Consider the following 22,327-nt stretch of genomic DNA (forward strand, 5'->3'; position numbering starts at 1 on the left):
TTTTCTTTGTTCAGTCTTTTCAGTAATCTGTACTCACTGCCCTATGTTTTTAACAGATCTCTCTTTCTCTGTTTTTAGTTCTTGTTTTTAACTTGAAGACAAAATACTGAAATGACAAATATGTATTATTTTGGTACTTCTATTCTGAGCATATGAGGATGTCCTTATTTTAGGGAGGACAATGATACTTCCCCAAAGAATACAAATTTTGTGAGTGTTCAGCAATGGATTGTGTACTGAGCTGTGCACCAATATGACATTTTGACTTGAATACCTTATTCCATGAGTTCCTTGTCCCTTTTATTTTCAATTTCTATGCTTCCACTCTACATTCTTTATCAAGTGGCTGTGAAGGATCAATTCACTACAGATTTTAGGCAAGGAGGCAGGACATAGTCAGGTGCGATGAAAACAATAATCAAGCCATGAGGTAGGGGATGGCAGAGGTTATAGTCAATAATAGTGTTGCACACTGGTTGGCTAAGTAACATATGGACATTTTAAAATAGTATTCCTGAAAGTAGTTCCATTCAGATAAAAGGCCAGCAGGTGGCAGTGTGGAGATATTACATCTGCAGTTCTATGAATTATGCTGTTTTATGAATGACTACCTGGGTTTAACCCCCCCCCCCCCGTATTTTTCAGGTTTGGTATACTGAGCCAATCAGGACATAGAAGGAGCACATTTGAAAAACACCAGGAACTTGCTAAGTAAACTATGCTAAATACACATCCCCATTGATGCCCAATGCAGGATATTCTTCATATGCTTCTGAATCATGCACACTACAGAACTTGCCTATTCGAACATTTCTTTCACCATATTGTCTGTTCACTCCTGTCTTTCTCTTTGTAAGCTCACTTGGCTGAGAGATTAGTGCTGGGCAGTTGGCGTCTGGTGAGCAGGCTTATCCTCACGCTGGTTCAGTGATCATGGACCAAGAGAGGAAGATATTGGTGCCATTATAGTCCTGCTGTACAACCCCTCTATGGGGGCCCCTGATTGGCCCCACTGCCACAGCCTCCTAGGAATGCTCTCTTATATGAAGAAAAGGCTGACATAACATATATACTTTTCAGTGTGGAATTAAATGATTTGTTGTGTATAGAAAAAAAATAAAGGGAAGATGTCATTTTTGTAATTAGTTCTCCTTACTGCATAGGGATCTGTTGGCGGCAGAGGATAGGACCCACAGTAATGGCTTTATACTATATGTAGAATGGTACCGGCTTGTTGTTGTTGTTAGGTGCGAAGTTGTGTCCGACCCATCGCGACCCCATGGACAATGATCCTCCAGGCCTTCCTGTCCTCTACCATTCCCCGGAGTCCATTTAAGTTTGCACCTACTGCTTCAGTGACTCCATCCAGCCACCTCATTCTCCGTCGTCCCCTTCTTCTTTTGCCCTCAATCTCTCCCAGCATTAGGCTCTTCTCCAGGGAGTCTTTCCTTCTCATGAGGTGGCCAAAGTATTTGAGTTTCATCTTCAGGATCTGGCCTTCTAAGGAGCAGTCAGGGCTGATCTCCTCTAGGACTGACCGGTTTGTTCGCCTTGCAGGCCAAGGGACTCGCAAGAGTCTTCTCCAACACCAGAATTCAAAAGCCTCAATTCATTGATGCTCGGCCTTCCTTATGGTCCAACTTTCGCAGCCATACATTGCAACTGGGAAGACCATAGCCTTGACTAAACGCACTTTTGTTGGCAGGGTGATGTCTCTGCTTTTTAGGATGCTGTCTAGATTTGCCATAGCTTTCCTCCCCAGGAGCAAGCGTCTTTTAATTTCTTTGCTGCAGTCCCCATCTGCAGTGATCTTGGAGCCCAGGAAAATAAAATCTGTCACTATCTCCATTTCTTCCCCATCTATTTGCCAGGAATTGAGAGGGCTGGATGCCATGATCTTCGTTTTCTTGATGTTGAGTTTCAAGCCAACTTTTGCACTCTCCTCCTTCACCCGCATCAACAGGCTCTTTAGTTCCTCTTCGCTTTCTGCCATTAGAGTGGTATCATCTGCATACCTGAGGTTGTTGATATTTCTTCCTGCAGTCTTGATCCCAATTTGTGACTCACCTAACCCCGCCTTTCTCATGATGTGCTCCGCATACAAGTGAAATAGGCAAGGCGACAGTATACAGCCTTGCCGAACTCCTTTCTCAATTTTGAACCAATCAGTGATTCCATGCCTGGTTCTCACTGTTCCTTGCATATAGGTTTCTCAAGGGACATATAAGATGCGGTGGTATTCCCATCTCTTTAAGAACTTGCCACAATTTGTTGTGCTCCACACAATCAAAGGCTTTAGCATAGTCAATGAAGCAGAAGTAGATGTTCTTCTGGACCTCCCTAGCATTTTCCATGATCCAGCGTATGTTGGTGATTTGATCTCTAGTTCCTCTTCGAAATCCTGCCTGTACTTCTGGAAGTTCTCGGTCCACATATTGCTGGAGCCTATCTTGTAGGATTTTGAACATAACTTTGCTAGCATGAGAAATGAGTGCAATGGTGCGGTAGTTTGAACATTCTTTGGCATTGCCCTTCTGTGGGATTGGAATGTAAACTGACCTTTTCCAATCCTGTGGCCATTGTTGAGTTTTCCATTAATTAGTACATTGACCTAAAAATGTAACATGCATGTCATGCCTGCTATTGCTGCACCTCTGTCTGAGCCTCCAGAGGGCGCAAGGCTGTGGCCAACTCAAGTATGCTGTCTGGTCCATGCACTCTTCCAACAGTGCCTGGATATCCTGCCATTGGGGACTGGGACCCGCCTGATTCCCTGGACTATGATCAGCCTGGTCCCAGCCAGGCTGATACCCAGACCTATGTGCCAGTCTACATAAAACTCTGGGAAAAGACCCTATCCAGCCCTGAAGTCTCATTAGAGCAGCAGTGATGGCACCACCAGACCAACTTGACAGCTGTCGGAAGATCACCATGTCTGTCAAGCACACTGTCAGTCTATATGGAGTCCACAACACGCTTTTGTCTGTTTACTCACAGGTTATATCAAATTCTTCCTCACTTTAAAAAAATCTTGCTTTGACTGATGCTTTGTTGTTGTTAGGTGCGAAGTTGTGTCCAACCCATCGTGACCCCATGGACAATGATCCTCCAGGCCTTCCTGTCCTCTACCATTCCCCAGAGTCCATTTAAGTTTGCACCTACTGCTTCAGTGACTCCATCCAGCCACCCCATTCTGATGCTAGGGACTGTTTAAACAAATTTATCTTTTTCATTTACACTCACTCTTTCTTCCTGATGGGGACACAAAGCACAATTATACAATTCTCCTGTCTTCCATTTTATCCTCACAATAATCCCATGAGGTAGAATAGGATGAGAATGTATGATGGTCTAAAGACACCCAGCAAGCTTCCATAGTTGAGGAAGAAGAGTTAGTTTTTATACCCCACTTTTCATTACCCAAAGGAGTCTTAAAGTGGCCTTCCCTTTCTCTCCCCACAACAGATACCCCGTGAGAGAGCCCTGTCAGGACTGTTCTGTAAGAACAGCTGTATCAGGACTGTGACTAGCGCAAGCTCACCCCTCTGGCTGCATGTGGAAGAGCAGGGAATGAAACCCGGGTCTCCAGATTAGAAGTCGCCACTCTTAAACACTACTCCACACTGGATTCAGACCTAGATCTCCCCCATTGTCAGATTTTTGAAGACTGTTTTATTAAGGGCTGCATTTGATAGCTCTCTGTGCGTAAGTGCCATCAAATTGCATTTGATTTATGGCAACCCAAGAATTCATGTCCTCCAAGATGTCTCAGGCCTTGCAAATTGAACACTTTGGCTTTCTTGATGGTATCAATCCATCTCTTTTCCTGCTGTCTTCAACTTTTCCTAGCATTTCTTCACTTTCAGCCTTAAAGTTGTATAATTCCTCATTAGTCATAATCTACAGCCATCTTGGTGTAGTGGTTAGGAATGCAGACTTCTAATCTGGTTTAATTCCGCACTCCCCCACATGCAACGAGCTGGGTGACCTTGGGTTTGCCACAGCACTGCAAAAGCTGTTCTGACCGAGCTGTAATATGAAGGCTCTCTCAGCCTCACCTCCCTCCTAGGGTGTCTGGTGTGGGGAGAGGAAAGGGAAGGGAAATGTAAGCCATTTTGAGACTCTTTCTAGTAGAGAAAAGCAGTATATAAGAACCAACTCTTCTTTGTCTTCTTGATGTTGAGCTGTTATCCTGCTTTGGCACTTTTGGCTTTATTCTTCACCAGCAGTCATTTCTGATCTCTACTGTCATCTGCAGACCTCAAATTGTTAATGTTCCTTTGGCCCCTCTTCCACCTTAATCTAAATATAACCCAGTTTTCCTTTTGATATTTTCTACATACAGATTGAAGAGATAGGGAGATCAAATACATCCTTGTCTGATGATACCTTTTGCCAATTGAAAACAAGGCTATTTCTTCATAATCTGTCCTAATAGTGGCCTCTTGCCAGACATTGTACAGGTTGCACATCAAAACAATCAGATGCTGTGACACACGCGTTTCCTTTAAAGCCAACCATAACTTTTCGTGATCTTCACAGTCTGACCAAATTATATATCTGTAGGTTGGAGATCTGGATCCAGGATTACTCTATCCTGGGGCCTGAACAAATGGGGTTCAGGAAAGGAAGCTCAGCTTTCCATCACAATATTTTAGCTCACTTTATTAGTATGAACACAGGAGAAGCTATGCTGGATCAGGCCAATAGCTCATCTAGTCCAACACTCTGTGTCACATGGTGGCCAAAACTATACACATGACCATACACAATCATGTTGTCAGGGAGGGGCAGCCAGTCATCATCATCACCATTCTTCACAGGGCAGGTGATCCACCCTTTAATTATTTTAGTTGACCTTTTATGCACCTTTTCCAATGCTAAAATATCTTTTTGAAGAGTGGGGACCAGAACTGTACCCAGTATTCCAAATGAAGCTGCACCATAGATTAGACAGGGGCATTGTGATGCTGGCTGATTTGTTTTCAATCCCTTTCCTAATGATCCCCAGCATAGCATTTGTCGCTTTATGGCCTATTATGCACGGCTGCCGAAACGGCAATTTCGGATCACATAGAAAACGCGGAGGGGGAAGCCGCGAAGCAAACTGCTTACGCACGGGACAGGACGCAACGGCAGCAAAACCCAGAGTAACTGATTATGCACACGGCGACCTCGGCGCCGCTTCTGGTTGCGCCCTGGTCGCCCAGGAGCGCCTCTTTCTTCTGCGTTTCGTTAACGCGGCTTTTTCGGCGGCATGCGTTATCGGTGATTTTAGGCGATGCCATTCCACCCCGAATGCGAACCTTCCCCTCCGTGCTTAATGGGCCTATTGCAACATTTTCCATGAATTATCTACCATGACACCAAGCTCTCTCTCTCTTGATCAGTTACCAACACAGCCTGACCACTGCTTTGCATTTTATTTGGAAAAGCCTATGTAACCCTGAGTCCACTAGTGGGTGTAAAAGAGTTGGGGTATTCCTTATTAGGAAGAAAAGGTGCAATTTTTCCAAGAGGGATTGGAGGGCCTGAAGCTGCAGGGAGAAGCACTTCCACCTCAGAAGCTCTCCTTTCTATGAAAGCTATATATTAAAATTTTAGCATTCAAGGATCCCAGAGACTTCTGTAAAGAATAGAAGACCTCCCAACCTAGAGCATGGCTGCAAGTTAGTGCATCTTCAAAGGACTGCCCAAACAGAAGACTGAAGCCCTGGTCTGCTCAAAACTAACAGGCCTGAGTAGTCAGTAGTCAGTTGTTGTTGGATATATTTAATTATTATTACAAATATGATGTCTTCCGGAGTTGGTTTATAGTTATTTCATAAATGCAAGTGTCACAAGTACAGGAATCACCTTGTCATATATTTGAACTTTCTGGGCACTAAATTTTTAACATGATTTTCCTTTTCTCCTCATCCAACTCTTAACATACTTATTTTTGTTGTTCAATTTATTTTTATTTATTATTACAAATAGCACCTAGCTTTTTCAAAGACACAAGATAAAGAAATACATCTACTATTGCTTATTGTTCTTTTCAATGTGCTTTGTGGAGAAATTGAGTCCATAATGTCATACTATACTGTAAAACAAGAAAAGGCAGGGGAAAGATGAGATAAGCATGGTGCTGTAACAAGGAATAGAGGAGAGATTGAGTCTAGAGAAGCCAACAAAGGATATAGAAAACACTGAGTTTTCCAGAAGTATATGATGGAGACTACAGGGATAATGAATTTAAGCTTCATTTAAAATGTGTAAGACATTTTATCTATATTTCCTATAAAATCACTTATCAGATATCATATCTATGTAGTTCATTATTTAGCTTTGTGATGCGTCTCAAAGCGTTCCCAAAGAGCTGTTCTTATGCTTCCTGGTATTTTTTGATGTTTATCCCGTAAGGCTTCTATTGCAGTTTTTACCTGTTAGGAGGGGAGCAGAGAAACATATACATTTAGAATAAAGTGTATGTCTCAGTTTTCTAACATGTAGGCAGACCTATAAAGTTATTCAAAACAGGACGTCTACTGCTTTGCCATAAAATGCACTGTACTCTGTCCCTCTTGTGAACATGCAGTGATCAGTACATCTTTGTGCACTGAGGACACCTTCTTGGTTACTTTGCCAACTCTGCCCTCTGATCAAGCAATCAATCCGTTTGCTCAGCACTCTGAGCAAACTGCCTATGTGGTATAGAGTATAATGGACTTTAGAAAGTCACTCACTGGTTCATATTGGACCGCATTACTTTCCCTTGTCCTTCTGATCTTTGATTTTTGTTCATGTCTTAGAAGCCATGCTGTTTGCCTCTGGTCCCAGTGATTGACAGCTGGCTCTGCCTTACCCTTGAAACATGACTGCTTAGTTAAGTTCCCAAGTTACCATGGCATCCTCATTCTTAAAGTTCTGTACTGGCAGCAATTAACAGAGAATTTGATGGTAGCATTAGCTTTTAGCACTGAAAGACTTACTTTTACAACCAGCTCGTCAGCAGTTGTATTTGGATCATAAGGAATTGGTTCTCCAATATGTGTCCGAAGTTTGACTGGAATTGGTCCAAATGCTGGAAATACTATAAAGCGTGCTCGTTCATAAAGCCATCTCATTGGCCCTGTAGATGAAATTAAGATGAGACTGGACTGAAATTGAAAGGAGATTCATTTTAAAATGAGTTGAATCCTTGAATAAAAATGTTTGTAAGAAGCCAACATAGGCATCATAAGCATCTGGTAGATTTTATCTGCTGTCACCAACTGAATAATACAAATTCATATTTATTCATTCATTCATTCATTCATTCATTCTGCGGGTATGGATTTGTTAAGGATCCCGGGTCCCCGGGAAGTACCCCTGGCCTTGAACAGGGCCAGGGTTTTTTCAGTCCTGGACCCTGCCTGGTAGAATGAGCTCCCAGAAGAGCTGAGGGCCCTGGGTTTGGCAGGGCCTGCCAGATGGAGCTCTTCCACCAGGCTTTTGGTTGAGGCCAGGCTCCATACTGCGCTATGAGATCGGGTTCTCCCCCACCCTTGTGGCATCTGGATCCCCCTGGGGCAGTCCATCACCCCAGTTTACATCTGCCGAGAATAGGTGAGTGAGTGAGTGAGTGAGTGAGTGAGTGAGTGAGTGAGTGAGTGAGTGACACTGCCGAGAATAGGGGAATAGGTGAGTGAGGAATATGGGTCTGTTAGGAATTGTTATGCCTGCCATCTTTGTTTTTAAAGGGTGTTATTGTGTTATATTGTAATATCGGCAAGGTGGTAATCTTGCTGTCTTACATTTTTATTGTTGTGAACCATCACAAGCCAGCTGGTTTGGGAGCTGGCGGTATAAAAATCTGATAATTCCTTCCTTCCTTCCTTCCTTCCTTCCTTCCTTCCTTCCTTCCTTCCTTCCTTCCTTCCTTCCTTCCTTCCTTCCTTCCTTCCTTCCTTCCTTCCTTCCTTCCTTCCTTCCTTCCTTCCTTCCTTCCTTCCTTCCTTCCTTCCCAAGCTGTCTCATGGTGATTCACAGAATAAAATAAAAGTACAATATAACTCCCCCCCCCCAAGAACCCCATACAAGAAATGAACAACATATGCAACAACAGATGGCGGCCTACTTAGGATCCTTCTAAACCCAACCTCGCTGATGACCCTAGGCAAAGATGACCCAGGGGTCTTGATCATTAAAAAGTAGGGTAAGATCCACAGTTCAAAACTCTAGCCACCTCACTGGCCTCAACCAAATGCCTGGCAGAAAAGCTCTATCTTACAGGCTCTGTGGAATTCAAAGAGCTCTGTCAGGGCCCTCAACTCCACCAGGAGCTCATTCGACCAGGTTGGGGCCAGAGCCAAAAAGGCCCCAGCCGTAGTCGAGGCCAAGTGGACATCCTGGGGGCCCAGGACAACCAGCAAATTCATACCCACAGAGCAAAGAGCTCTGCAGGGGGCATAAGCAGATCAGCGGTCCCTCAGATAAGTAGGACCCAGGCTGTGTATAGCCTTAAAGGTCAAAAACAGAACCTTGTACTTGATCCAGAAGCAGACTGGTAACCAGTGTAGGTCCTGCAGCACTGGCTAAATGTGGTCCCTCCAAAGTGTTCTAGTGAGGACCTTTGCAGCTGCATTTTGTACCAGCTGCAATTTCTGGGTTAAAGACAAGGGCAGGCCTGCGTAGAGCAAGTTACAGAAGTCTAGTCTGGAAGTGATCATTGCATACATCACTGTGGCCAAGTGTTCAGAGGGCAGGTAGGGCGCGAGTAGCCGCAATTGGTGAAGATGGAAAAACATAGTTTGGGCTACTTTCGTGATCTGAGTCTCCATTGACACAGAGGCATCAAAGATCACCCCCAAATTCCTGGTGACCGGTGCAGGTGTTAGTTGCACCCCTTCCAGGCAGGGGAGGCATGCTTCCTGATCCCACTACCTTCTGCCCAGCCATAGGACCTCTGGTTTGGAGGGGTTGAGTTTCAGATGACTCTGCCCAAGCCATCCAGCAACTGCTTCCAAACAACTGGAGATAAGAAAAGCAAGGTGCCAGATGTGCATGTTAGATTGAAAGTCTATGAATGCTCATGAACCCCTTGAATAGGCTGCTTCACCGTATATAGATTCTGGCTGCAGTCCAAAGCTGCATCATGTGCAAGATGCACAGAAAGAGTTCCCAGCATATGTACACAGATAATTTCCTGGGAATGTTAAATGCTGGTTGGGAAGGCTGAAACTGATGCTGGCTGGGAAGGCTGAAATTTTGGCGGGAGGTTTGCTAACCACCTTGGAGTGTGGGACTGTATCATTACCAGGCAGAGCTAGATTCTTGGGAGAGATTTTTGGGAGAAATCCATCATTATATGGCATGAAAATTGTCCCCTTCCTTTGACTAGGCTGGCCTAGCAATGCTAATCCATTCTGTAGTAAGTCTAGACAATTTTAACATGCCATTTGAGGATTTGTTCTTAAAGACAACACTGAAGCAATAACTAGTGCAGTCTTCGGCAGGTCTACAGTCACGATACCAAGGTTTTGAGACATCATGAAACCCTTTAAAAGTCTGTGTCGTTTTTTTTTATGTTACTAGGTTTTTAAATACTTACTATTAGCAGTAGCATATGTCTTGTTTTCCTTTGACTCCACAAATGTCCCTGGCCATGGCATTTCTCCCTTCCAATTAGATGCCTTTCCCAAAATCTAAATCTCCAAAGTATTTTTTTCCCAAGTGCATATGCCTTGAGTGGCCTACAAAGATTTGGAGAATCTGTAAAGCTGAGCTTTTCAAAAGAGCCTGGCAGCCCTTGAACGAAGGCTGTAGTAGTTTCTGTTTATTTGTATTTCTCTTGATATTTCTTTCTCTGTTTTTAAATTTGATGCAAACTGCTTTGAATTCAATTGAACAAAAAAATCTAGACATAAAAAGCTTTTAAAATTAATTTAATAAACCCCCTCCAAAAAGAATGTTTTGAAGATTGAGGAGCTTACATTAAAAAAAAATTCTTCCCTGGGATTTTACAAAGTGTAAGAATAACCCCATATACCCCATTCTTTACTCAGCTTCCTGGATGCAAAGCAAACACAATGCTTATACTGATAAACTAGATTTTAACACCATTGACAGCCTAATTGTAACTTACATATATTTCCGTATGTCCTGTTTGCTTCCCTGATATTTTGTGTAAATACTGGTATGACTGGCTAAAAAGAAAAGGTACAGTGAATTAAATTAGGAAAGCGTACTTTATTTCAGTTGGTGTAGATCAGTGAAAAGTGTTGCTGGCCTGTTTGAAAGGAAAACCATAATGAGAAACATCCAAGCAACTTGTCAATGAATTGATTAATTGCTGAACCACTTTGAGAAGAAAGAAGCAAGAATGATGGTTAGGGATGGCAGAGCAGGTGGCTAGGGACATGATATCAGGGTTCTGAGACATCATGAAACCCTTTAAAGGTCTGTGTAGGTTTTTTATGTTACTAGGCCCTTTGTTAAAGATGCGACATGGAATTGTCTCTTCTGCCTTTGAACTTTGTAAATAAAGTTCAGATGAAGTATAGATTTTTCTCAGACAGAGCTTGCCTGTTGCTGACAGCTGCCATTGAAGAATTACTAGTCATTTTAAAATCCTGAAATTCCAATGACAGCATTATTGTGAAACGTGTATTCTTTCTGAGAAAGCAGTATAATTTTAAAACAATATTTATTCCCCTTTCATCTTGAAATCAAGATATCTAGGAACAGAGGTATATTGTTGGATGTTGCTAGCCTATTACAATGCCCAGTATCTGGGCTATTGAGTTGAGGTGGCAAAACCCAAGAACACTTTGTTGCCTCAACACATTTTGGAATCTGATATTATCATGCTTGATGAAATCTGAATTGGGAATCTTATTTCAAGGGGGGTTAGGGAGGAAAGAGTGATCTGAAGCTGGTCAGGGGCACACAGGCATTTAAATTTTAAAGGACCACTATTTCTAAGGGAAGGACCTGGGTCCGGAGAATCTACTACCGTAGAATGTCATTGTTCTTTAAAATTTAAAGGGGGAGTCTGCTCTGCTGACCAGCTGTGAAGTGTTGACCGAATAGCCATTCTAGCATTTAAAGGGCCACTATTTTCTATGGAGACAGTTGGAACTATTCTGGACTTAGCTTTCTATAAAACACAGTGAGCCTCTCTTACAGCCCAGGGCTGTGTTTTATCCTGTCTCTGGTTCCAGGACCTCAATCCATCTCCAGGCCCTTTGTCTCATTCCAACTCCATTTGTTCCAGCCCCAGCATCACTACCAGCATTGGTGGAGGCGGAGCTTACCCAACAGCCAGAGAATTGGGGGCAGACCACAGGTTACATTTTCTCAATTTATTAAGGGATACATATTTTGGAATGAAGATGCTTAATTGAAAAATCTTTTAAAAGCATTCTCTGTATATTTATGTATTTTTACGTATGCTAGCATAGTGTAAAAATGTAATTACTAACTCATAGGCTTTAATTTAGAATGATCAAACGAATTAGACTACATGTTATCAGGTAAACTGGACCAACCCTATTCCTAATAGGTGAAATAGATTCCATGTGTAATGATATCTGGCAAATGTACACTACAAGAAGAGATAAAGTGATAGTAATGGCGAAATCACTCACCACTTTTGCATCTATGGCAACTTGAGCAAACCCTTTACGCTTCCCCCAGATAAGCCTGTAAGTGTTATCTCCATAGTTTTGCTCTCGAAGGCCACCTGGTGCAATACCCACCAGATAGCCCTTCTTTAGAGTTTCGACACACTCTTCTCTTGTCTCACAGAGGTTCCAGATCTTTTTCATCAACTTTACACCTACTAAAATAGGACCAAGTAACACATGGGAAATTGTTATTGCACTTTTTACAGAATTCTCTTTCTTTGACTAAGATTCAGACTATTACAAGTGATTTCCTTTAAAAAAAACCCCCACATAATTCTTGATGGTGTGTGTGTGTGTGTGTGTATAAAATTTCTATTTCCTCCATATATATGTCTGGGATAGAGGAAGAGTTACTTTCTCCTGTTTAGCGTCTCATGCTATGTATCCTAGATATGATTGCCTGACTGAGTTATGAACTGGTGGCTCTTTATTCTTTTCAGGCCAGAGCTGTCTTCACTCCCATGGCACTGAGGTACTTTGTGCTTGCCTGCCCTTTGCTGGCCAGTTGCTTATAATCTATGAACATGTACAAACATCAATCCTACAAATAATACATTTCCCAACATATTACAATTGGCTTCATGGGGGGAAGTTAAATCTGAGCGTCATGCACTTTTTGGTCCTGAGCTTCATGTACTTTTGTTCCTCCATGTGCACAAATCTCTTTTATCTTAAAGTCTATATTGTAGGCTATTTGTATTTATATTTTTGACAATCTAAATGTAGCATTCAAACGTGTATTTTGAGCTTCAGCGCAACATAGATTAGTTGGCTATGCAAAACAGCTATACCAGGAAGATGTTTGCAAGTTTTCATTTAAAAATACTTCTAATGACAAAAGATACAGATTATCCTTTACCTGGTAGAATATAAAAGTGGCGATCTATCACGCTGAAGCAACGTGTTCTTGTAATATTGAGTCTGCTCACAAAACACATGTAGTCTATAGGTGTGGATCCATGGTAATAGACAACAAGCCCAGGGCCTTCTGGTAGATTTTCAGTTCCACAAATCTCGTAACCTGTCAGTGGTACAACATAATGGCTTCAGTATTATTTCATAGATATAGATTACCTGTATATCTTAAGAGAGGAAGATGATGCAATGAAGAGCAAAATGAAGATGGCACAACGAAGGGCAAAAGTTATTTTGTTATACTAGAGCAGCCTTTCTCAACCTTTTTACTGTTGAGAAATGGCTGAAATATTCCTCTGGCTTCAAGGAACCCCAGAAGTGGCGCCATCATGCAGAATATGTTTAGGAAGCATAGCTGTGTACATGTCCACCTGGGGCCCCAGCTCTGCTCATCCCTTCCAGGCCAATCATTGGCCATTTTGGGATGGGTGGGTAGGTCAACATGACGTTATATGGTCATATCACCCAATAAATGTTTAACAAATTTTAAAAATATACAAAAATTAACAATTCATTCAGGAAACTATTCGAGGTCCATCAGGAAACCCCAGGAAACCCTGGTTGAGAAGCCCTGTGCTAGAGTTAAAAATCTAGTAGGATAAAATCAAGAATGTTATTGATTATACATTATCTACCAGGGGTTTCATTTGTCATGCTTCCATCTATACCTATTCCTCCCTTACTCCTAGGATCTTGGCTGTATGTCAGCCCTGTGAGGTAGTATAAGGTGGGAGAACAATTGACCAACTATTACAAAGTGACTATAACATAGATATATGAGACTAGTAGTTCATTTAATCTAGCATCCTGTTTTGCACACTGACAACACAGTTGCCCTTTTGAGCCAACACGCAAGACAGAATGGCCACTTCCTTCCCCTGATGTTGCTTTTGAGCAGTGGGTTTCAGATTTGCAATCTCTAACTATTGGGTTTCCTTAGAGTTACCAGAGAGTAGACACTGATGCAGCTATCCTCCATGTTTATGGCCATCACTATAAAACAAAATAATATAGAACATGTTTCTACAACGAAAGTAAAGAGGGAATAGGCTTTCTAGTGAGATACATTCCGTAGAGATGTTTACTGGCAGAAAACAAATGTGGAACTGAGCTCAATCAAGGTGCTATTAACCAGGCATTTGTATATTTTTTATAAAGATTCCAGGGCCCATTCTGCACACATTGGATACACTTTCAATGTATTTTAGAAGTACATTATCCTGCTCCTCACTGGAAAATCCAGCTGTAAAGGCACATTGAAAGTACATTATCCAACATGTGCATAAAGGACCCAGCACAGTGTTACCCAATAATGTTTCCTTGGTTAATTTTATTCTAGGTTTTTCGTGTACTTTCCTAATACTTCTGTGCATTATTTCTGCATTGTATGAATTTGCTCTTTCTACAGTTTACACAAAAGTTCTCTTGAAGTGTGTTCATAGCATGCCTGTGATTCATGTACCATGTCTCCCCTCCCTATTGCCTCCACCATGCTGCTACTATGGTCTTGAGTTCTTAAGAAATTTCTGTAACTTCTTCACTCTATAAGATTACATGATGACAGAAAAATAAATCAATTAAAAAACCAACTGAATAACTTGTGTGATTTAACTCAGGTCCAAGATACGACATTCTACACTTGTGTTCTGTTCCATGGTTAATCATTACCGGATTCCCTCAAACCATATTGAACGACATGTAGTAAGCGCATTGCTGAATTCTCATTTTTCTTCTGAAGAAAAGACTAACAGAAAGTCAAAGAAGATGAGATTCTAGAAAATCTGTGTAAGGCTCTTCCAGAGATATTTTTATTAAATGGGAGCCCCTAGAGATTGGATCCTGAACAGCTACTGCTGCTTTATTAGTAGCTCTGACTTTGAAGACCTAATGTGGGTTATTCAAATTTTAGCATACATCAATAAGTTAACACAGACATGATAAAAACACTGTCCCCTCTTTTCCTCTACTCTAGCCCACCCTTCAGGAGGTATCTGTGAATGATAACTAACTTAAAAGGTCTATTCAGAGATACCTAGAGATTACAAGAGAAAGTCATGCTTACCATGTACCAACTTTCCAAATATATTTAAAAATACTGAGTACCAATATGCTAATCTGTTCCATTTTTCATGAGCAATATCTTCTTGTAAGTTGTATATTTTTTTATAAATGAATGAAAAAATTAAACTTAAAGAAAAGAAAAAAGATAGAAGAATATAGGGGAAATACATTAGCACCACAATCATTAACAGTATCAAGGGATATAGAGTATAATTTTGATAAGCACATATCACATATTCCTGCAAGAAAGCACTGTTTGTGATATCTGTTGTCATCTTTGGAGTAAATAGTATTACAGATGCGACATCAAAAAGTCTCTTGTTTTTCTGGAATAGAGAGAGAGAGAGAGAGAGAGAAAGAAAAAATACAGTTTATAGACTTATTATTGCATTAACAAGGCAACTGTCTTGTCTAGGCTGGTCTTCCCCTTACTTTAGTGCTTTTCCTATAAGTGAAGATGAATCTGTATCTATTTAAACACTTACTCGATATTCTACCACACTTTAGAGTGACTAAGAAACTAGGGCAGAAGAATGTAAGAAGTTGCAGATTTGGTTCACAATGACCCATTGGGGTGTGTGCATCAGGTTCATGTGTGGTTAATTTTTAAAAGTAATCATTTAGCCCTTTTCATTGTGGAGATATAAAGGGAAAATGATATCAGTGAAAGAGGTTAGAGACTAATTATTTAAAATGAAAGCTAGGAATTCAGAGACCTTGATACATATATTGCTGCTATGTTATGATATTCCACTCTCAATTTAAACCAAAAAGTGCTCTGGTGTGGGGTGTGTAGAAATGGCCATTGCAGCAGCCACACCTTGCAACAGGAGTACATCTGCCATTCTCCAACTGTGAAGCAGGCTCTGCTACCTTTGATGCTGGCAACATGGAGAAGCTTCCAGTGAGAGCCAAGCTGGCATGATGAGTCCAGGGATGTTCCCCCCCCCCCAATTTTTTAGGACAGAACAAAAAGTACTTAGTAAAAATCTCAAACCAGTAACAACACTTTCAAAAAACCCAGGAAGACAAAAAGATTCAGAAGCATTACAATCACTTTTGATGAACACACCCTGAAATCTTTCAAATCTCCTTAAAAGATGGAAATAGGCCTACCAACCCCTGCTCACATCCCCATCCCATTACCTCTTTCCTGAAGCAGCTATTGTAAAGGCTTTGCGCTGGCCTCAGTTTTTAATGTCTTCACCCAGCCTCAGAGGGTGGACTGAACACATATCTATTAAATGACCTTGTTTGAAATACACCATGACATCAACTGAGGTATCAGATTTTACACCACCACTACAGTATTACTTCAGTGTAGCAAGTGTGGGCTTCTAGACAATGGGGCAATAATTTGCAGTAGATGTGGGAATAAAATATTATCTTCAGGAAGCTTCGATAAAAAAAATACACAAGAGCATCAGGAAGTTTAAATTAGAGAATTACAATTCAAGAAATAGGAGAGGCCAGATGGATTAACAGTGGAATTCTACAAACAACTGAAACATGAGGTGACCCCCCCCCCCTCTTTACAACGTATAATGAATGAAATCATTGAAAGGGAATCTGGAATATACCCAGAATCCTGGCGACAAGCATACATTTCATTAATCCCCCAAAGAAGGAGCGGATACAAAACTGCCACAGTCTTATAGGCCAATCTCTTTATTGAACGTAGATTACAAAATATTTACAAAAAATATTAGCTAAATGACTCATGAAGTGTGCAGTTGATGTCATTCATGGAGACCAAACAGGATTCATAAAAGGAAGACAACATTTGTTTTGCTCTGAATGCCCTAGAACTGGCGAGATCAAATGAAAAAGAGGCAGCTCTTCTATTCTTAGATACCAAAAAGGCCTTTGATAATGTCAGATGGAATTTTTTGTTATCTGCACTTGAACAAATGGAATGTGGAACTAATTTTATGAAATGGATACAAAAATATACTTTAAACAAGAAGCAAGAATCTTGATCAAGAGGTGGTCAAAACAAAACTTGTTCTGGTCAGCAATAAAAAATTATTTTATTTATTTTTAGACTTATATACCGCCGTTCTCAATGACAGTGTCACCTAAAATGAATTTTTTATTCCAATCCTAACCCCTAGACATCAAGGATAAAGCACTCCAAAACTGACAGAAAGAAAGAAACAAATTTATCTGGAATTATAAGAGGCCTAGAATTGCTTTCAAGGTACTACAGGGTCCATCATTGACCATTTTGGGATGAGTGAGTGGGTCGTCATGACCATATATGGTCCTATCACCTGATAAATGTTTAACAATTTTTAAACATACATAAAACAATAATTAAATCCCACTATTCGAGAAACCCTTCCAGGGCTTTCAAGAAAACCTGGTTGAGAAAGCCTGGCCTAAAGCATCCAGTCACTGCTTAAAGGCTCTGAATGAGAGGGAGCTAACCACTTCCTCAGACAGCCAGTTCCGCTGCTGAACTAGCCTTACTGAAATCCAGTAAACACCATGCAGTATGCAGTGGGACGATGACATGATTTTCATATGATGTCTCTACATGATGATACAGCACAAGTCTGCATTTGCCTTCTTTTCTGCTGCATCTCACTATCTGCTCATAGTTAGCTTACAGTCCACAAGTACCCGAAGATCTAATTCATAAATACTGCTACCTAGAAGTATATCTCCCATTCACTATGCATGCTTCTAATTTTTGTGACACAGATGTACTTATTCTTATTAAATTGCATCTTGTTCCCATTTGCCATTTCTATCATGGTCAGATCTTGTTGAACTCTATTTCTGTCTTCTGGGATGTTCGGTACTCCTCCCAGTTTGGTGTTATCTGCAAAGTTAACAAAGAGTCCCTTCCACCCCCTCATCCAGATCATTGATAAAATGATGATAAGTACCCTACCCCAGTGGTCCCCAACCTGTGGGCCGCAGCCCGGTGTCGGGTCGCAAAGGCCATGGTGCCGGGCCGCGGCTCCCTCTCCCTGCCCCCCCCCCGCAGTAAAAAACTTTCCAGGCTGTAAGCTTGCGGCCCGGGAAGCTACTTACTGCGGGAGGGCGGGGAGAGGGAATCAGGGCCGGGCCGCGCCTGTGCGGCCCGATCCGCAGGTGCGGCCCGCGGGCGCGGCCCGATCCACGGGTGCGGCCCGCAGGCGCGGCCCGATCCACGGGTGCGGCCCGCAGGCACGGCCCGATCCGCGGGCGCGGCCCGCGGGCGCGGCCCGAGGCGTGGCCGTGGCCTGCTCGGGCGCGGTCCCTGCGGGCGCGGCCCGATGCCCTGCCGGTCCCCAGCCTAATAAAGGTTGGGGACCACTGCCCTACCCAGTACCTAGCCTTGTGGCACCTTCCAATCTGATGTAATACCATTAACAATTATTCTTTGGGTGCAGTTTTCTCACCAGTTCCCCATCCACATAACCATCCAAAAATCCAGTCTGCAGTCCTCCAGGTTACCCTATCAGAATATTATTGTTGTTGTTGTTGTTGTTGTTGTTGTTATTATTATTATTATTAAATTTTTAGACCGCCCTTCTCCCAATAGGTCTCAGGGCGGTTTACAACATGAATAGTTAAAACACAATAAAATCCCCATAAAAACCCCAATTAAAAGTCCAAAGTTACATATAACATATAGCGGCGATGGTCACAATTCTGATCTTAGTTCAGCCTGGTGGAGAGAATAATGTTCAGAAGAGGGTGGCACCAATACAATAGATCTAACCATGATCTCAATATTGGAGGGGATCCTCTGATGGATTAGTGGGAGAGCTGCCCTGGCCTCAACCATATGCCTGGCGGAAGAGCTCCGTCTTACAGGCCCTGTGGAAAGCTGGTAGATCCTGCAGGGCCCTTAGCTCTTCTGGGAGCTCATTCCACCAGGTTGGGGCCAGGACTGAAAAGGCCCTGGCCCGGGTCGAGGCCAGGCGAACATCCCGTGGGCCCAGGACAACCAGTAAATTCATACCCGCAGAGTGGAGTGCCCTGCGGGGGGCATAAACAACCAAGCGGTCCCGCAGGTAGACGGGACCCAGGCCGCGTATAGCCTTAAAGGTCAATACCAATACCTTGAATCTGATTCGGAAACAGACTGGTAACCAGTGCAGATGACGAAGCACCGGCTGAATGTGGGCCCTCAAAGGTGTTCTAGTGAGGGCCCTGGCAGCCGCATTTTGGACCAGCTGTAACTTCTGAGTCAAAGACAAGGGAAGGCCCACGTAGAGCGAGTTACAGAAGTCTAATCTGGAAGTGACCGTTGCATGGATCACTGTGGCCAGGTGTTCCGAGGACATGTTAGAATTATGTTAGAATCCAGGTAAACAGAATCAAGTGAGTTTCCATGATCTAGTAAGCCTGTCACTCGGTCGAAGAAGGAACCCTGATCTGGCAGGGCCTGCTGGAGGTAAGTCTGTGCTAACCTCCCCAGATCAACAAATTCTCTTTCAGATGTTTTCAGATCACCCCCTTTAAAATCCATTATCTTCCCTGCAACTGTAGTCAGACTCACTGGCCTGTTATTTCCCAGTTCAACTCCATTTTTTTAAGTTTGGGATAACATTCTCACTCCTCCAGTCTTCTGGCACATCTTTGATCCTCCAAGAAGTCCAAAAGATGATGGACAAAGGCTCTGTAAGCTCTCCAGAAAGTTCTTTGAACACACTCTGGTGCAGATCATCTGGCCCACGGATTTGAACTCATCCAGTAGGCCATGCTAATTCACTAAAAAGAATTAAACAGAAACAACGGGAAAATGCCCTATTTATTAGGACTAAAAGTCACAATTATATTTTGAATTTTATTTTTAAAAGGAAATCCTCAAGATTTCATCATAAATGTGCAATTTATAATTACTATACCTCACAATGTAATTTTAGGTTTTGGTAGCCCTAGCAGCACAACGTATCAGAAAATATTAGCCTTTTTTGTACATAAACCTTGGAGCTTCACCAAGTATCACTGAGGCATCTCAACCCTGTATCAGTTTTTCACTATAAAAAGGGCAGGTAGAGGTGCTTTACCAACACAGACTGAACATACCAAATCCCAGATTAGAATGACAGCTTCTGGGCATAGCAGAAGTGCTCTGCAACTGGAACAACTGGTCCCAGACTGAAATAATAGCTCATGGGTATAAGAGGTGGAATGGCAGCCCCCAGAATGGTGTGATCAGAAGCATTTGGGGCCTGAAATGACAGTTCCTAGAGTGGAATGATGGCCTTTTTGAGTAGCAAATGTGTTCTGGGACTGGAATGAGAGGCCCAAGGTGTTGGCAATAACCTTTAAGGCCCTAGGACTCTCATATCTGCAAGACTGCTCCCTCCCCTATGTCTCTCAATGAAGCCTACATTCCAACGTGCAAAATCTGCTGAAGATCCTAGCCCTAGAGAAGAAAATCAGGCCTCACCCAGTCTGACCAAATTATATATCTGTAGGTTGGAGATCTGGATCCAGGATTACTCTATCCTGGGGCCTGAACAAATGGGGTTCAGGAAAGGAAGCTCAGCTTTTCATCACAATAATATTTTAGCTCACTTTATTAGTATGAACACAGGAGAAGCTATGCTGGATCAGGCCAATAGCTCATCTAGTCCAACACTCTGTGTCACATGGTGGCCAAAACTATACACATGACCATACACAATCATGTTGTCAGGGAGGGGCAGCCAGTCATCATCATTACCATTCTTCACAGGGCAGGTGATCCACCCCTTAATTATTTTAGTTGACCTTTTATGCACCTTTTCCAATGCTAAAATATCTTTTTGAAGAGTGGGGACCAGAACTGTACCCAGTATTCCAAATGAAGCTGCACCATAGATTTAGACAGGGGCATTGTGATGCTGGCTGATTTGTTTTCAATCCCTTTCCTAATAATCCCCAGCATAGCATTTGTCGCTTTATGGCCTATTATGCACGGCTGCCGAAACGGCAATTTCGGATCACATAGAAAACGCGGAGGGGGAAGCCGCGAAGCAAACTGCTTACGCACGGGACAGGACGCAACGGCAGCAAAACCCAGAGTAACTGATTATGCACACGGCGACCTCGGCGCCGCTTCTGGTTGCGCCCTGGTCGCCCAGGAGCGCCTCTTTCTTCTGAGTTTCGCTAACGCGGCTTTTTCGGCAGCATGCGTTATCGGTGATTTTAGGCGATGCCATTCCACCCCGAATGCGAACCTTCCCCTCCGTGCTTAATGGGCCTATTGCAGTCACACACTGAGTCAACATTTTCCATGAATTATCTACCATGACACCAAGCTCTCTCTCTCTTGATCAGTTACCAACACAGCCTGACCACTGCTTTGCATTTTATTTGGAAAAGCCTATGTAACCCTGAGTCCACTAGTGGGTGTAAAAGAGTTGGGGTATTCCTTATTAGGAAGAAAAGGTGCAATTTTTCCAAGAGGGATTGGAGGGCCTGAAGCTGCAGGGAGAAGCACTTCCACCTCAGAAGCTCTCCTTTCTATGAAAGCTATATATTAAAATTTTAGCATTCAAGGATCCCAGAGACTTCTGTAAAGAATAGAAGACCTCCCAACCTAGAGCATGGCTGCAAGTTAGTGCATCTTCAAAGGACTGCCCAAACAGAAGACTGAAGCCCTGGTCTGCTCAAAACTAACAGGCCTGAGTAGTCAGTAGTCAGTTGTTGTTGGATATATTTAATTATTATTACAAATATGATGTCTTCCGGAGTTGGTTTATAGTTATTTCATAAATGCAAGTGTCACAAGTACAGGAATCACCTTGTCATATATTTGAACTTTCTGGGCACTAAATTTTTAACATGATTTTCCTTTTCTCCTCATCCAACTCTTAACATACTTATTTTTGTTGTTCAGTTTATTTTTATTTATTATTACAAATAGCACCTAGCTTTTTCAAAGACACAAGATAAAGAAATACATCTACTATTGCTTATTGTTCTTTTCAATGTGCTTTGTGGAGAAATTGAGTCCATAATGTCATACTATACTGTAAAACAAGAAAAGGCAGGGGAAAGATGAGATAAGCATGGTGCTGTAACAAGGAATAGAGGAGAGATTGAGTCTAGAGAAGCCAACAAAGGATATAGAAAACACTGAGTTTTCCAGAAGTATATGGTGGAGACTACAGGGATAATGAATTTAAGCTTCATTTAAAATGTGTAAGACATTTTATCTATATTTCCTATAAAATCACTTATCAGATATCATATCTATGTAGTTCATTATTTAGCTTTGTGATGCGTCTCAAAGCGTTCCCAAAGAGCTGTTCTTATGCTTCCTGGTATTTTTTGATGTTTATCCCGTAAGGCTTCTATTGCAGTTTTTACCTGTTAGGAGGGGAGCAGAGAAACATATACATTTAGAATAAAGTGTATGTCTCAGTTTTCTAACATGTAGGCAGACCTATAAAGTTATTCAAAACAGGACGTCTACTGCTTTGCCATAAAATGCACTGTACTCTGTCCCTCTTGTGAACATGCAGTGATCAGTACATCTTTGTGCACTGAGGACACCTTCTTGGTTACTTTGCCAACTCTGCTCTCTGATCAAGCAATCAATCCGTTTGCTCAGCACTCTGAGCAAACTGCCTATGTGGTATAGAGTATAATGGACTTTAGAAAGTCACTCACTGGTTCATATTGGACCGCATTACTTTCCCTTGTCCTTCTGATCTTTGATTTTTGTTCATGTCTTAGAAGCCATGCTGCTTGCCTCTGGTCCCAGT

The 22,327-nt window shown here is 42.2% G+C and overlaps 2 protein-coding genes across 6 annotated transcripts in view; both read right to left on the reverse strand.

Moving 5' to 3' along the window:
* Positions 1-5,670: 5,670 nt before the first annotated feature.
* LOC143844773 (DGAT1/2-independent enzyme synthesizing storage lipids-like) overlaps positions 5,671-22,327 on the reverse strand; it is a 33,676-nt gene continuing 17,019 nt past the window's right edge. Inside the window, exons 2-7 of the mRNA XM_077352404.1 lie at positions 14,629-14,953; positions 12,511-12,672; positions 11,613-11,803; positions 10,109-10,169; positions 6,975-7,114; positions 5,671-6,425 (exon numbers count right to left, since the gene is read on the reverse strand). Coding sequence (XP_077208519.1) covers positions 6,321-6,425; positions 6,975-7,114; positions 10,109-10,169; positions 11,613-11,803; positions 12,511-12,672; positions 14,629-14,902 — 933 coding nt within the window. The 5' untranslated portion in view covers positions 14,903-14,953 and the 3' untranslated portion in view covers positions 5,671-6,320. The remainder of the gene's footprint in view (positions 6,426-6,974; positions 7,115-10,108; positions 10,170-11,612; positions 11,804-12,510; positions 12,673-14,628; positions 14,954-22,327) is intronic.
* Positions 21,183-22,327, reverse strand: part of LOC143844769 (DGAT1/2-independent enzyme synthesizing storage lipids-like) — a 200,683-nt gene continuing 199,538 nt past the window's right edge. For 3 of the 5 annotated variants that reach the window (XM_077352394.1, XM_077352396.1, XM_077352395.1), the window contains one exon: positions 21,184-21,929. In XM_077352394.1, coding sequence (XP_077208509.1) covers positions 21,825-21,929 — 105 coding nt within the window. In that variant the 3' untranslated portion in view covers positions 21,184-21,824. Of the gene's footprint in view, positions 21,930-22,327 lie in introns of all 5 variants that reach the window. The other 2 variants (XM_077352393.1, XM_077352392.1) reach the window with 1 other exon arrangement.

This window comes from Paroedura picta, chromosome 9 (genome assembly GCF_049243985.1).
Source record: "Paroedura picta isolate Pp20150507F chromosome 9, Ppicta_v3.0, whole genome shotgun sequence".
Lineage (NCBI taxonomy): Eukaryota > Metazoa > Chordata > Lepidosauria > Squamata > Gekkonidae > Paroedura > Paroedura picta.